General features: G+C 50.3%; 1 protein-coding gene across 2 annotated transcripts in view; it reads left to right on the top strand.

Annotated features, from left to right (window-relative positions):
• uacab (uveal autoantigen with coiled-coil domains and ankyrin repeats b) overlaps nt 1-9381 on the top strand; it is a 92630-nt gene extending 83249 nt beyond the window's left edge. For both annotated transcript variants that reach the window (XM_036981419.2, XM_090223071.1), the window contains exons 16-19: nt 363-3113; nt 3626-3781; nt 4918-4983; nt 7222-9381. In XM_036981419.2, the coding sequence (XP_036837314.2) occupies nt 363-3113; nt 3626-3781; nt 4918-4983; nt 7222-7293 (3045 nt within the window). In that variant the 3' untranslated portion in view covers nt 7294-9381. The remainder of the gene's footprint in view (nt 1-362; nt 3114-3625; nt 3782-4917; nt 4984-7221) is intronic.
• Nucleotides 9382-13734: the final 4353 nt, after the last annotated feature.

Here is a 13734-nt window from a genome sequence, read left to right as displayed (position 1 = left end):
TATCTGCTGTGTATTCTAGTCCAGTCAGCAACCATGAGCTTATCAGCTCTCTGACAGCCAAATAAACGGCTGAATTCTCATTTCGTCCTGTCAGCTGTTTGCCCCCCAGCAAATGAGAGATTTATTCTCTTAAACCACTGCAGGTATTTTTTAGATTTTGGGCTCAACTTTTAAATTGATATTTTTGTTATCCTATTGTAGCCTTCACATCTTCTCAGTATTCTCGTGTCGCTATAGTGGAACTGACTCTCATTGCAAAGCCAATATTGGACTGACACTGCTGTGAGTGAGAAATAGGTGTGCGAAGTGTATGTAAATTGCACAATCATTCCACACACATGAAACTTTTGTTCCTGCTGTAGGTGCTGCAGTCGTCCGGTCTTTCACACTCACTGTCCCGTCCCCTGGAGCTTGCGGGACGTCCTGGCGTGGGCTGGGACCCAGTCGAGGAGGTGGAGGCCCTGCGGCGCGAGCTGGAGACGGTGAGGAGGCGGCAGCAGACTGCCGAGGAAGAGGCTCTTCGCCTGCAGGCGGCACTGGCCCGCAAAAGCCAGGAGTGCCAAGAGCTGGTCCAGAGCCGGGAGACCATCCAACGGCAGGCAGACCGGCAGGTCCAGGAGCTGGAGGAGGCACTGGGGGATGTCCAGAAGAGGATGTTGGATTCTGAAGCCAAGGTCAAGCAGCTCCAGGCCCACGTGGTGGCGGTCAAGGAGCACCTAGGAGGCCAGGCGGCCGACGAGCTCCGTGCTCAGCTCCACGATGTCAAGGCCAAGTACGAGGGCGCCTCGGCCGAGGTGGGGCGCGTGCGTAACCACCTGAAGCAGAGTGAGAAGGCCCTGGAAGAGTACAAGAGCAGCGAGGGCCAGCTGGCGGTGGAGGCAGAGCGGCTGGGCCTGGAGCTGACCGCCTTGCGGGAGGAGCGGGATGAGCTGGCAGAGGCTGTGCTGGACATGGAGGCCCTCATTAAGGAGACCCGGGCACGGCAGGGAGAGAAGGTTGTGCCGGCAGAGAAGTTCGACAACATGAAGAACCTGCTGAGCAATGCGGTGGATGAGAAGGAGCGTCAGCTGGCAGAGCTGCGGGAGGACTATGACCGTGTGCTGGAGGAGGTGGCTGAGCTACACAGGGAAATGGACAGCCAGCAAACCCAGGCCGGGACAGGGGCGGTCCCCCTGCAGGAGCATGAGAGGATGAGGACGACCCTGGAGGAACAGAGTTCCTCCATGAAGAGGAGGCTGGCGGACATAACTGCCAAGAGCCAGGCACTGATCCGCCAGGTAGAGGAGAGCGAGGAGGAGCGGGAGATGCTCCAGGAGCAGCTGGAGGAGCTCAACAGCAGGGTGGAGGCCAACTTCATCCCCCTCAAGGCCCATGAAGAGGCCAAGAGCGCCCTGGAGAGAGCTGTGGAGGAGCTGGAAGAGAGGCTGGTGGAGGCCGCAGAAAGGAACGGCCAGGCCGAGGTGCAGATCCAGATGCTACAAATGGAGAGGGTCACCCTGTGTGAGAGCGTCACTAGCCTACAGAGCGCTACCGTGCCCTCTGAGAAGTTCCGGAGCGAAGTGGGTGCCTTGAATGCTCGCAACGCTGAACTGGTGAAGGAACTGGAAGTGCTCCAGAAGAGGTTTGAAGAGAGAGAGAAGGAGCTGGCCCAGGTCACTGCCAAGAACCAGTCTCTGAAACAGAGCCTAAATGGAGAGTACGTGTCCAGAGAGAAACATGAGCAAGTGAATTCGGAGCTGAGTGCTGCTTTGGAGAAGGCCAAGGCTGAGCTCTCCAAAGTGGAGAAGGAGAGCAAAGAAAGTGAGGAAGAGTTGCAGAAGGTGAAAGAGGGTAGTGCAGAGTTGAAAGAGAAGCTGGAGAATGTTCAGGTGATGATAGAAAATGACTATGTGTGCCTTATAGACCATGAAGCTGTAAGGGTTAAGTTGAGCAATGCTGTTGTTGAGGCGGAGCATCGTGCCAAAGAGGCGTTGGCAAGCTACCAGTCTGCCCAAGATGGGACAGTAAAGCTTCACCAAGAAATGGAGGCGCAGAAGAAAGAACTAGACACCATCCAGGAAGCTATCCAGGCCAAGTTTGTTCCGTTGACTGCCATAGAGGAAAGGGAGAACTCCTACAACACCAAGCTGAAAGACTTGACAGGAAAGCTCTCGGAGATGCAAGAGAAGTACAACCAGGAGAAGTTGGAGGGGGAACGTCACAAGCACGAGAAAGAGAAACTGAAAGTGCAGATGGAGTCTGTGCAGCAGAGAATGGAGACAGGCTTTGTCGCCAGTGAAAAGCACAAGGAGGTGGAAGATGAGTACAGGGGTAAAATGGAGGAGCTGACGCTGAGGTTGGTAGACCTGGAGCAGCAGTACAAAGACGTGACTGTGCAGAGGGCCGAGCTGGAGGAGCAGAACGCCCTGTGTAACACTGACATCCAGAGCCTGCAGCAGCGCCTGGAATCCGAGTCAACCCGGCTGGAACACTATGAGGCCGAGCACCAGGCCCTGAGGGACACCATCCACGAAGCCCAGGACGAGTGCCAGAAAGCCAGGGAGGCTCAGCGTGGGGAGGCCCAGAGAGCCTGCGCCTTGGAGAAGGAGCTCCAGCGATGCTCCGGGGACCAGGCCGTCCTCCTGCAGCAGCATGCTCAGGCCAAGGAGGCCCTGGAGGGGCAGGTGGCCCAGCTACTTGCTTCCCTTCGCCAGGAGCAGGAGACCAGCGACCAGAGGGCCCAGAACGTGGCAGCCCTGCAGTCAGAGCTGCTCCGGGCCACCCAGGCCCTGGACGAACTTGGAGGAAGAGAGGACCAGTTAAGCCAGCTGAAGGCCGAGAAGCAGCGTCTGCAGGAAGAGACAGCGGCGTTGGGGGAGAGGCTATCTGGGCTGGCGGAGCAGTGCGAGGTGCTCCACCATGAGGTGGCCCAGGCCAGGGAGGACGAGGGCAGGGCCAGAGAGGACAAGTCCAGGGCCAGGGTGGAAACTGAGGCCCTGCAGGAGAAGAGCAACACCATGGATAAGGAGATCCGGGAGCTGAAGGAGAGGTACGAGGAGTCGCTCAGCACCATCGGGGAGTTTCAGAGGAGGATCCAGATGTCGGCGGAGCAGACAGAGGTCAAAGACAAAAAGGTAGGAGAAATATTCTGCATTGAATTGTCGGCCATTTTTAATATGAATAAAATCAACATAAATGTGCAGTTCCAGACAAAAGTTGACACACCTACTCATTCAAGGGTTTTTCTTTATTTCTACAATTTTCTACATTGAAAAAAAGCGGTCATCAAGGTAAAGGGTGGCTACTTCGAAGAATCTCAAATACATTTTGATTTGTTTAACACTTTTTTGGTTACTACATGATTCCATATGTGATATTTCATAGTTTTGATGTCTTCACTATTATTCTACAATGTAGAAAATAGTAAAAAAAATAATAACTCTGGAATGAGTTGGTGTCTCAACTTTTGACTGGTACTATATATGGTAAAAGTACGGTAGTATTTACATTTGGTAAGATCTCAAATTCTCCGTTTTTAGTTCTGTTAAGAAGTTTGGCAGGCAATACTTTGGTCTGTTGATATGAGGTTTTCTAAATATGTAGATGGTTATGTGTGTTCTGGTGCTAACAGCTTTGTGTGTTTCAGATCAGCGAGCTGCTGACGGACGTGGAGAGACTGAAGCAGGCCCTCAATGGTCTGTCCCAGCTGGCGTACGCTGGCAACGCTGCACCCAATAAGAGACAGATGCAGCACATAGACACACTCCAGGCCCAGATCAAGAGCCTGCAGCAGCAGCTGGCTGTGAGTGTGTATATATATATTTATATACATACACACAGAATATACCTGTAGATTTTTAAAACTTGTCAGGGATGACACAAAGTAAATGACTTATTTCTGTTGTGGTCCCTTACGTTGTGTGAAGCTGTAACAATTGACTTGCCTACATAGTGTACATGATTGTATTGACATTTTATACTCATGACAGACGATGACCTATAACATGGTGTCATGTCAATACGCTGCACTAACACCATAATCAGTCACTCGGTACTCTCTGGCTCCCAAACATAATGAGCCTCGTTAGTAGGGACGAAAGCATTTTTTTCAGTCCAGCGTTAGTTACCGATAATGGGATGTTATTATCTTCGTTAATTACCTTGATGACATGGAGGTTTGGTCCAGACATGATTGATCCTCCTCCCACAGTGAGTTAGTGGATATGAACCGTTTCCCTGTGGATATATCAGTACATCAGAAAGAACATCTGTGTCAGTGCTCTTACAGTGCAAACCAAAGACTATTTGTCTGTCGTATAATTACAGTAACACTCTCGCTGTGTGGGTATTACCGCCGATTTACCGCTGAGCTGGAAACGATGCGAGACTCCACAAAACATTTGTCTGTGCACCTGATTTTCAAGGACGACCTCTGCCTTCCTCTCTGTCAGCTCACTCTGAGCCTTTGAAATGATGGAGGCAGAGAATGAACTGGTGTACTTTTTTTGAAGTCGTGTCTAGCGGCTAGCCAGAACCCAGATGAAAAGAAAATGAGGTCCATATTAGAATCCTGAGAACGTCATTACTCATGCTCTCATGTGAACCCACGGTCGGGGCCACGTTTTCATTTGGAGTTCGCTCTCTTGGCTCTTTCGTTCGATGTTGGCAGTCTTCAGGAAAATATGGATGCCATCTATTTTGCTGTGAAAGACGGGCGTATTTCAGAGGTGCATGGTAAGGTGGAGCCAGGCAGGCGGAGTCCCTTTGTGTAATGTCTGCCAGGTCAGCCCATAGTGGGCCTGTACTCATCACATCTCTCTCTCTCTCCCTCTCTCTCCCTCTCTCACTCTCACTCTTACTCTCTCTTACTCTCTCTTACTCTCTCTCTCTCCCCCTCTCCCTCCTCTCCCTCCTCTCTCTCCCCCTCTCTCTTCACAGGATGCTGAGAGTCAACACAGAGAGGTGGTTTCAATTTATAGAACTCATCTCCTCAGTGCAGCACAGGTCAGTGTGTGTTTCTTTTAGTCATTTGTTTCTAGTTACAGTAAAATATAACACTCCAGCCTCCCTGGCATCTCTTGCATTTTTGTTGCCCAGCAAATTCCTGAAGACAAATAATATATCTGAAAATATGTGATTGTTGATACGATAGTGTCCTAAATGTCAGAGGCTGACGACACCAGTAGACTGGCCCATAGCCCACACTGCTGACGACACCAGTAAGACTGGCCCATAGCCCACACTGCTGAAGACACCAGTAAGACTGGCCCATAGCCCACACTGCTGACGACACCAGTAAGACTGTCCCATAGCCCACACTGCTGACGACACCAGTAGACTGGCCCATAGCCCACACTGCTGACGTCACCAGTAAGACTCTCACGTAGCCCACACTGCTGAAGACACCAGTAAGATTGGCCCGTAGCCCACACTGCTGACGACACCAGTAAGACTCTCACGTAGCCCACACTGCTGAAGACACCAGTAAGACTGGCCCATAGCCCACACTGCTGACGACACCAGTAAGACTGTCCCATAGCCCACACTGCTGACGACACCAGTAGACTGGCCCATAGCCCACACTGCTGACGTCACCAGTAAGACTCTCACGTAGCCCACACTGCTGAAGACACCAGTAAGATTGGCCCGTAGCCCACACTGCTGAAGACACCAGTAAGACTGGCCCGTAGCCCACACTGCTGACGACACCAGTAAGACTCTCACGTAGCCCACACTGCTGAAGACACCAGTAAGATTGGCCCGTAGCCCACACTGCTGACGACACCAGTAAGACTCTCACGTAGCCCACACTGCTGAAGACACCAGTAAGACTGGCCCATAGCCCGCACTGCTGACGATCTCAGTAAGACTGGCCCATAGCCCACACTGCTGACGACACCAGTAAGACTGGCCCATAGCCCACACTGCTGACGACACCAGTAAGACTGGCCCATAGCCCACACTGCTGACGACGCCAGTAAGACTGGCCCTTAGCCCACACTGCTGACGACCCCAGTAAGACTGGCCCATAGCCAACACTGCTGACGACACCAGTAAGACTGGCCCATAGCCCACACTGCTGACGACCCCAGTAAGACTGGCCCATAGCCCACACTGCTGACGACCCCAGTAAGACTGGCCCATAGCCCACACTGCTGACGACCCCAGTAAGACTGGCCCATAGCCCACATTGCTGACGACCCCAGTAAGACTGGCCCATAGCCAACACTGCTGACGACCCCAGTAAGACTGGCCCATAGCCCACACTGCTGACGACCCCAGTAAAACTGGCCCATAGCCCACACTGCTGACGACCCCAGTAAGTCTGGCCCATAGCCCACACTGCTGACGACCCCAGTAAGTCTGGCCCATAGCCCACACTGCTGACGACCCCAGTAAGACTGGCCCTTAGCCCACACTGCTGACGACCCCAGTAAGACTGGCCCTTAGCCCACACTGCTGACGACCCCAGTAAGACTGGCCCATATCTCACACTGCTGACAACCCCAGTAAGACTGGCCCTTAGCCCACACTGCTGACGACACCAGTAAGACTGGGCCATAGCCCCCACTGCTGACGACACCAGTAAGACTGGCCCGTAGCCCACACTGCTGACGACACCAGTAAGACTGGCCCATAGCCCCCACTTCTGACGACACCAGTAAGACTGGCCCATAGCCCCCACTTCTGACGACACCAGTAAGACTGGCCCATAGCCCCCACTGCTGACAACCCCAGTAAGACTGGCCCATAGCCAACACTGCTGACGACCCCAGTAAGACTGGCCCATAGCCAACACTGCTGACGACACCAGTAAGACTGGCCCATAGCCCACACTGCTGACGACACCAGTAAGACTGGCCCATAGCCCACACTGCTGACGACACCAGTAAGTCTGGCCCATAGCCCACACTGCTGACGACCCCAGTAAGACTGGCCCATAGCCAACACTGCTGACGACACCAGTAAGACTGGCCCATAGCCCACACTGCTGACGACCCTAGTAAGTCTGGCCCATAGCCCACACTGCTGACAACACCAGTAAGACTGGCCCATAGCCCACACTGCTGACGACACCAGTAAGACTGGCCCATAGCCCACACTGCTGACGACCCCAGTAAGTCTGGCCCATAGCCCACACTGCTGACAACACCAGTAAGACTGGCCCATAGCCCACACTGCTGACATAACTGTGAAATAGGGGACCATTGGATGATCTCAAACCGTTGTTGTTTCTCCCAGGGCCACATGGATGAGGACGTCCAAGCCGCCCTGCTGCAGATCATCCGCATGAGACAGGAGTTTGTCTGCTAAAAGTCCATTCAGCAACAACAAAACACAACACGCTGACTCAAATCCACCGTTCACACAGCCCCAGCTACAGAGCACCCCCCCGCTGTGGCCCCTGTGGGCGCCTGGCGTGTGAGAGTGTGTGTTGGGATTGTGTGTGTCTGTGTGGGAAGAGATCCATGTTAGTAGTCAAACAAAATCCTCCCTATATGTCTAGATTGGTTTGTGTGTTTCAACAGAACTAAGACCAAGTGTTGTGGATGGACATAGATATACAGTAGATATACGGTAGATAGAGAGGGTAAGGGTAGACGATGGGTTGTACCTTAGCTAGGTGGATAAACCTCAGCATAGGTGATGACTCAGTGGGATACTGTAGCTGCTGACCAATAGAATGTACTAATGTCCTTTGAAAACATGAGCATGATGAACTGCCTATGCAGGCCTTTCTCTTCCTGACTACTCTGTTAAGGCTCCATTGAAACAGGATATGCAATGCCTAGCTGGCAAGTCTCTGAAAGGAAGCTCTTCTTAGATGGAATGTATGTAAATCTCCTCTAGGACTGTATGGGTTTAGCATGATGTTGGGTCTTGTGTGGGAGGTGTGGTGTGGTGATTGGCCTCTGCTTAGATGATCCTCCTGACGTCGCAGCAGTGAAACGGATCTGAAAACACAAGCAGCAAAGTCCGCTGTTAACTCACATTCCCCCGTGGCGATCGACTCCCGCCCGTCTTTCGTCTTCATCTTTTGAGGTTCTACGGTGAATTCTAGAACCATGCCCTGGTCATTTCAAACAGGAACCCCCTGAAGTTACCTACTCATTCAGTTTGGGAGCAGGACTCCTCCATTTTGGGGCATTGGCCACAGCGACTGTTTCCCTAAAGGTCCAAACTTTATCTTGATTCTTTTCACTGAATCGTAAACTCCTCAAGCAGTCTCTTTAAGCCATTGACCCCACACAAACAACGTGAATGTGGGGCTCTGCACATTCTGGATTTGACTCGAGGAGTGTTTGCAAACAACACTGTAGCCCAATCTTAAGACGAACCCCTACCATGAACCTTAACCCCTACCATTATGGTGGTCACAGATCTGAAGGAACAGGATAGGTTTAAGACTGTGACTCTATCAGGGCAGCCTACATGTTGATGACTTGAAGCAATCTGCATATTGCTTACACCTATCCAGTCCCCCTTCAGATCGGCAAAAACACACCAGAGAGTTAGAGGCTGGGAGTGTTGGACAGGGGTTCTAGAAAAGGGCCTTGGCTGTGTCCTAGTGTTTGCGGTGCAGCGTCTCCTGTTGCTGGAGCGAGAGTGCCCTCTAGTGGGGAGACTTGGCAGGCCAAGTTGACTGATGTATTAATTTGACTAGTGTTTTGTTGTTGTTGTCTTGTCGTGGTTCATTTTAGTGGTCTCTGAGAGTGGAGCAAGTCTCTTGTGCCTTTAAACTGATATCTTTTTCATGGCTTTGTACTACTTTGATTAATAAACAACGTTGGTGTAACAATGAAATTCAGCAGGTCTGGAGTAGAAAGACACAGGACACCCTTTAGGGGAACAGTTAGGATGTCATTCTGTAGGGATACTACGAATCCCTCTATTTATATGGATTGAGAAGTCTAAGGTTGCGTCTGAAATGGCACGCTATTCACTATATAGTGCACTGCTTTTGACCAGGAGGTCTAAAGTAGTCCACTGTGTAGTAGGGAATAGGGATGCGTTTGGAACACGCGTGTTGCTAAGCGTAACAATATGAAGAAGCTCAGTGATGCTTTTGTCTTTTGTCTAACATGCTTTGCAAAGCATATAGAAATGTATATTAATCCGTTTCATACTAAATCCTCTATATACTACTGCTGTAACACAATGATCTAAAATGTCATTTCTGAAATGAACATAAAACAGATTCATTTAAAATTAGGTTCTTTTTAAAAAATGTTAATTCGAGGATCATGAAATAAATCTTGTCTCCAATAACAGAATTTACAAGTTGAATACAGTTGTTTTAAATCTAGACCAATATGTTGAAATTGGTTGTTTTTCTTTTTTCTTCTTGTATTTTGTTTGTGAATTAGTGTTAAAAACATAAATAAAAGTCCCTAACTTAGAGAGATGTCTTGTTGATTTCCTTCCTGCACACAATATGAAGACACAATACGATGCTTCAGTATACCTGGTGATGGTAATGTAATGATTTCCAGCCAGCACAGTAAGGGTTTGGGTCGGCCCTATAGTGGGAATCAGTCAGCACAGTAAGGGTTTGGGTCGGCCCTATAGTGGGAATCAGTCAGCACAGTACGGGTTTGGGTCGGCCCTATAATGGGAATCAGTCAGCACAGTACGGGTTTGGGTCGGCCCTATAATGGGAATCAGTCAGCACAGTAAGGGTTTGGGTCGGCCCTATAATGGGAATCAGTCAGCACAGTACGGGTTTGGGTCGGCCCTATAATGGGAATCAGTCAGCACAGTACGGGTTTGGGTCGGCCCTATAATGGGAATCAGTCAGCACAGTACGGTTTGGGTCGGCCCTATAATGGGAATCAGTCAGCACAGTAAGGGTTTGGGTCGGCCCTATAATGGGAATCAGTCAGCACAGTAAGGGTTTGGGTCGGCCCTATAATGGGAATCAGTCAGCACAGTACGGGTTTGGGTCGGCCCTATAATGGGAATCAGTCAGCACAGTACGGTTTGGGTCGGCCCTATAGTGGGAATCAGTCAGCACAGTACGGTTTGGGTCGGCCCTATAGTGGGAATCAGTCAGCACAGTACGGTTTGGGTCGGCCCTATAATGGGAATCAGTCAGCACAGTACGGGTTTGGGTCGGCCCTATAATGGGAATCAGTCAGCACAGTACGGTTTGGGTCGGCCCTATAGTGGGAATCAGTCAGCACAGTACGGTTTGGGTCGGCCCTATAGTGGGAATCAGTCAGCACAGTACGGTTTGGGTCGGCCCTATAGTGGGAATCAGCCAACACAGTACGGTTTGGGTCGGCCCTATAGTGGGAATCAGCCAGCACAGTACGGGTTTGGGTCGGCCCTATAGTGGGAATCAGTCAGTACGGTTTGGGTCGGCCCTATATTGGGAATCAGTCAGCACAGTACGGTTTGGGTCGGCCCTATAGTGGGAATCAGTCAGCACAGTACGGGTTTGGGTCGGCCCTATAATGGGAATCAGTCAGCACAGTACGGGTTTGGGTCGGCCCTATAATGGGAATCAGTCAGCACAGTACGGTTTGGGTCGGCCCTATAATGGGAATCAGTCAGCACAGTAAGGGTTTGGGTCGGCCCTATAATGGGAATCAGTCAGCACAGTAAGGGTTTGGGTCGGCCCTATAATGGGAATCAGTCAGCACAGTACGGGTTTGGGTCGGCCCTATAATGGGAATCAGTCAGCACAGTACGGTTTGGGTCGGCCCTATAGTGGGAATCAGTCAGCACAGTACGGTTTGGGTCGGCCCTATAGTGGGAATCAGTCAGCACAGTACGGTTTGGGTCGGCCCTATAATGGGAATCAGTCAGCACAGTACGGGTTTGGGTCGGCCCTATAATGGGAATCAGTCAGCACAGTACGGTTTGGGTCGGCCCTATAGTGGGAATCAGTCAGCACAGTACGGTTTGGGTCGGCCCTATAGTGGGAATCAGTCAGCACAGTACGGTTTGGGTCGGCCCTATAGTGGGAATCAGCCAACACAGTACGGTTTGGGTCGGCCCTATAGTGGGAATCAGCCAGCACAGTACGGGTTTGGGTCGGCCCTATAGTGGGAATCAGTCAGTACGGTTTGGGTCGGCCCTATATTGGGAATCAGTCAGCACAGTACGGTTTGGGTCGGCCCTATAGTGGGAATCAGTCAGCACAGTACGGTTTGGGTCGGCCCTATAGTGGGAATCAGTCAGCACAGTACGGTTTGGGTCGGCCCTATAGTGGGAATCAGTCAGCACAGTACGGTTTGGGTCGGCCCTATAGTGGGAATCAGTCAGCACAGTACGGTTTGGGTCGGCCCTATAGTGGAAATCAGTCAGCACAGTACGGTTTGGGTCGGTCCTATAGTGGGAATCAACCAGCACAGTACGGTTTGGGTCGGCCCTATAGTGGGAATCAGTCAGCACAGTACGGGCTTGGGTCGGCCCTATAATGGGAATCAGCCAGTCAGCACAGTACAGGTTTGGGTCGGCCCTATAATGGGAAGCAGCCAGTCAGCACAGTACGGGTTTGGGTCGGCCCTATAGTGGGAAGCGGCCAGTCAGCACAGTACGGGTTTGGGTCGGCCCTATAATGGGAAGCAGCCAGTCAGCACAGTACGGGTTTGGGTCGGCCCTATAGTGGGAAGCGGCCAGTCAGCACAGTACGGGTTTGGGTCGGCCCTATAATGGGAAGCAGCCAGTCAGCACAGTACAGGTTTGGGTCGGCCCTATAATGGGAAGCAGCCAGTCAGCACAGTACGGGTTTGGGTCGGCCCTATAGTGGGAATCAGTCAGCACAGTACGGGCTTGGGTCGGCCCTATAATGGAAATCAGCCAGTCAGCACAGTACAGGTTTGGGTCGGCCCTATAATGGGAATCAGCCAGCACAGTACGGTTTGGGTCGGTATTCAGACCCATTGACTTTTCCCACATGTTGTTACATTTACAGCCTTATTCTATAATGGATTAAATACATGTTTTTCCCTCATCAATCCACACAAAATACCCCATGATGACAAAGCAAAATACCCCATGATGACAAAGCAAAATACCCCATGATGACAAAGCAAAATACCCCATGATGACAAAGCAAAATACCCCATGATGACAAAGCAAAATACCCCATGATGACAAAGCAAAAACAGGTTTTTAGAATTGTTTGTAAATGTATTAAACATAAAACATATCACATTTCCGTAAGTAATCAGACCCTTTTCTCAGTGTTGAAGCACCTTTGGCAGCGATTTCAGCCTTGAGTCTTCTTGAGTATGACCCTACAAGCTTGGGACACCTGTATTTGGGGAGTTTCTCCTATTCTTCTCTATAGATCCTCAGGTTGGATGGGGAGCGTCGCTGCACAGCTATTTTCAGGTCTCTCCAGAGATGTTTGATCAGTTTCAAGTCCGGGCTCTGGCTGGGCCACTCAAGGACATTCAGAGACTTGTCCCGAAGCCACTCCTGCGTTGTCTTGGCTGTGTGCTTAGAGTAGTCGTCCTGTTGGAAGCTGAACCTTTGCCCCAGTCTGAGGTCCTGAGAGCTCTGGAGCAGGTTTTCATCAAGGATCTCTGTACTTTTCTCCATGAATCTTTCCCTCATTCCTGACTAGTCTCCCAGTCTCTGCCGCTGAAAAACCTCCCCACAGCATGATGCTGTCACCACCATGCTTCACCGTAGGGATAATGCCAGGTTTCCTCCAGATGTGACACTTGGCATTCAGACCTGAGAATCTTGTTTCTCATGGTCTGAGAGTCCTTTGGCAAACTCCAAGCGGGCTGTTATGTGCCTTTTACTGAGGATTGGCTTCCATCTGGCCACTCTACCATAAAGGCCTGATTGATGAAGTGCTGCAGAGATAGTTGTCCTTCTGGAAGTTTCTCCCATCTCCACAGAGGGTCTCTAGAACTCTGTCAGAGTGACCATCTGATTCTTGGTCACCTCCCTGATCAAGGCCCTTCTCCCCCGATTGCTCAGACACAATCCTGTCTCGGTGCTCTACGGACGATTCCTTCGACCTCATAGCTTGGTTTTTGCTCTGACATGCACTGTAAACCGTGGGACCTTATAATAGACAGGTGTGTGCCTTTCCAAATCATGTCCAATCAATTTAATTTACCACAGGTGTGGACTCGAATCAAGTTGTAGAAACATAAAGGATGATCAATGGAAACAGGATGCACCTGAGCTCAGTTTAATAATAATAAATGAACATACATTTCTATAAATCTGTTTTTGCTTTGTCATTATGGGGTATTGTGTGTAGATTGATGAGGGAAAAATTGATTGAAATAATTTTAGAATAAGGCCTAAACATTACAAAAAATGCTTTATTGGCCTGATGTAACAATGTACATATTGCCGAAGCTTACTTTGGATATTTACAATATTGAAATAATAAGAATCCAAATTGTCAACGGGACAACATTAACAACAGTAACCAAGTGTCAAAATAACCATACATTGAACAATTACAATAAGCATTACAGTAGAGGACATGTGCAGGTTGATTGGTCTGTCAGACACTGTCCCTCATCTTACGGCAGACAGCAATGTAGTGCGCTGCCAACCCACAGCTCTCTGTGTCCTCCCCTCCCTCTGCGTCCTCCCCCGGGTAGCCTATTCTCATCAGAGAGGTCTTAGAAACCTTCAATAAGGGTTTCAAAATTGGGGAAATTACACTCTAATTGTTTTTGAAATTTTGTCAGGAAATGCAGCTCCATCTCAGGTTCTGCTGTTGTGCAGTGGTTGCACAGCCTTTCCTCTACAGGGAGCCAAGTTTTCCTG

This window comes from Oncorhynchus mykiss, chromosome 26 (assembly GCF_057628025.1).
Source record: "Oncorhynchus mykiss isolate SJ-2025 chromosome 26, ASM5762802v1, whole genome shotgun sequence".
Classification (NCBI taxonomy): Eukaryota; Metazoa; Chordata; class Actinopteri; order Salmoniformes; family Salmonidae; genus Oncorhynchus; species Oncorhynchus mykiss.
This window is presented reverse-complemented; position numbering and strand designations above follow the sequence as displayed.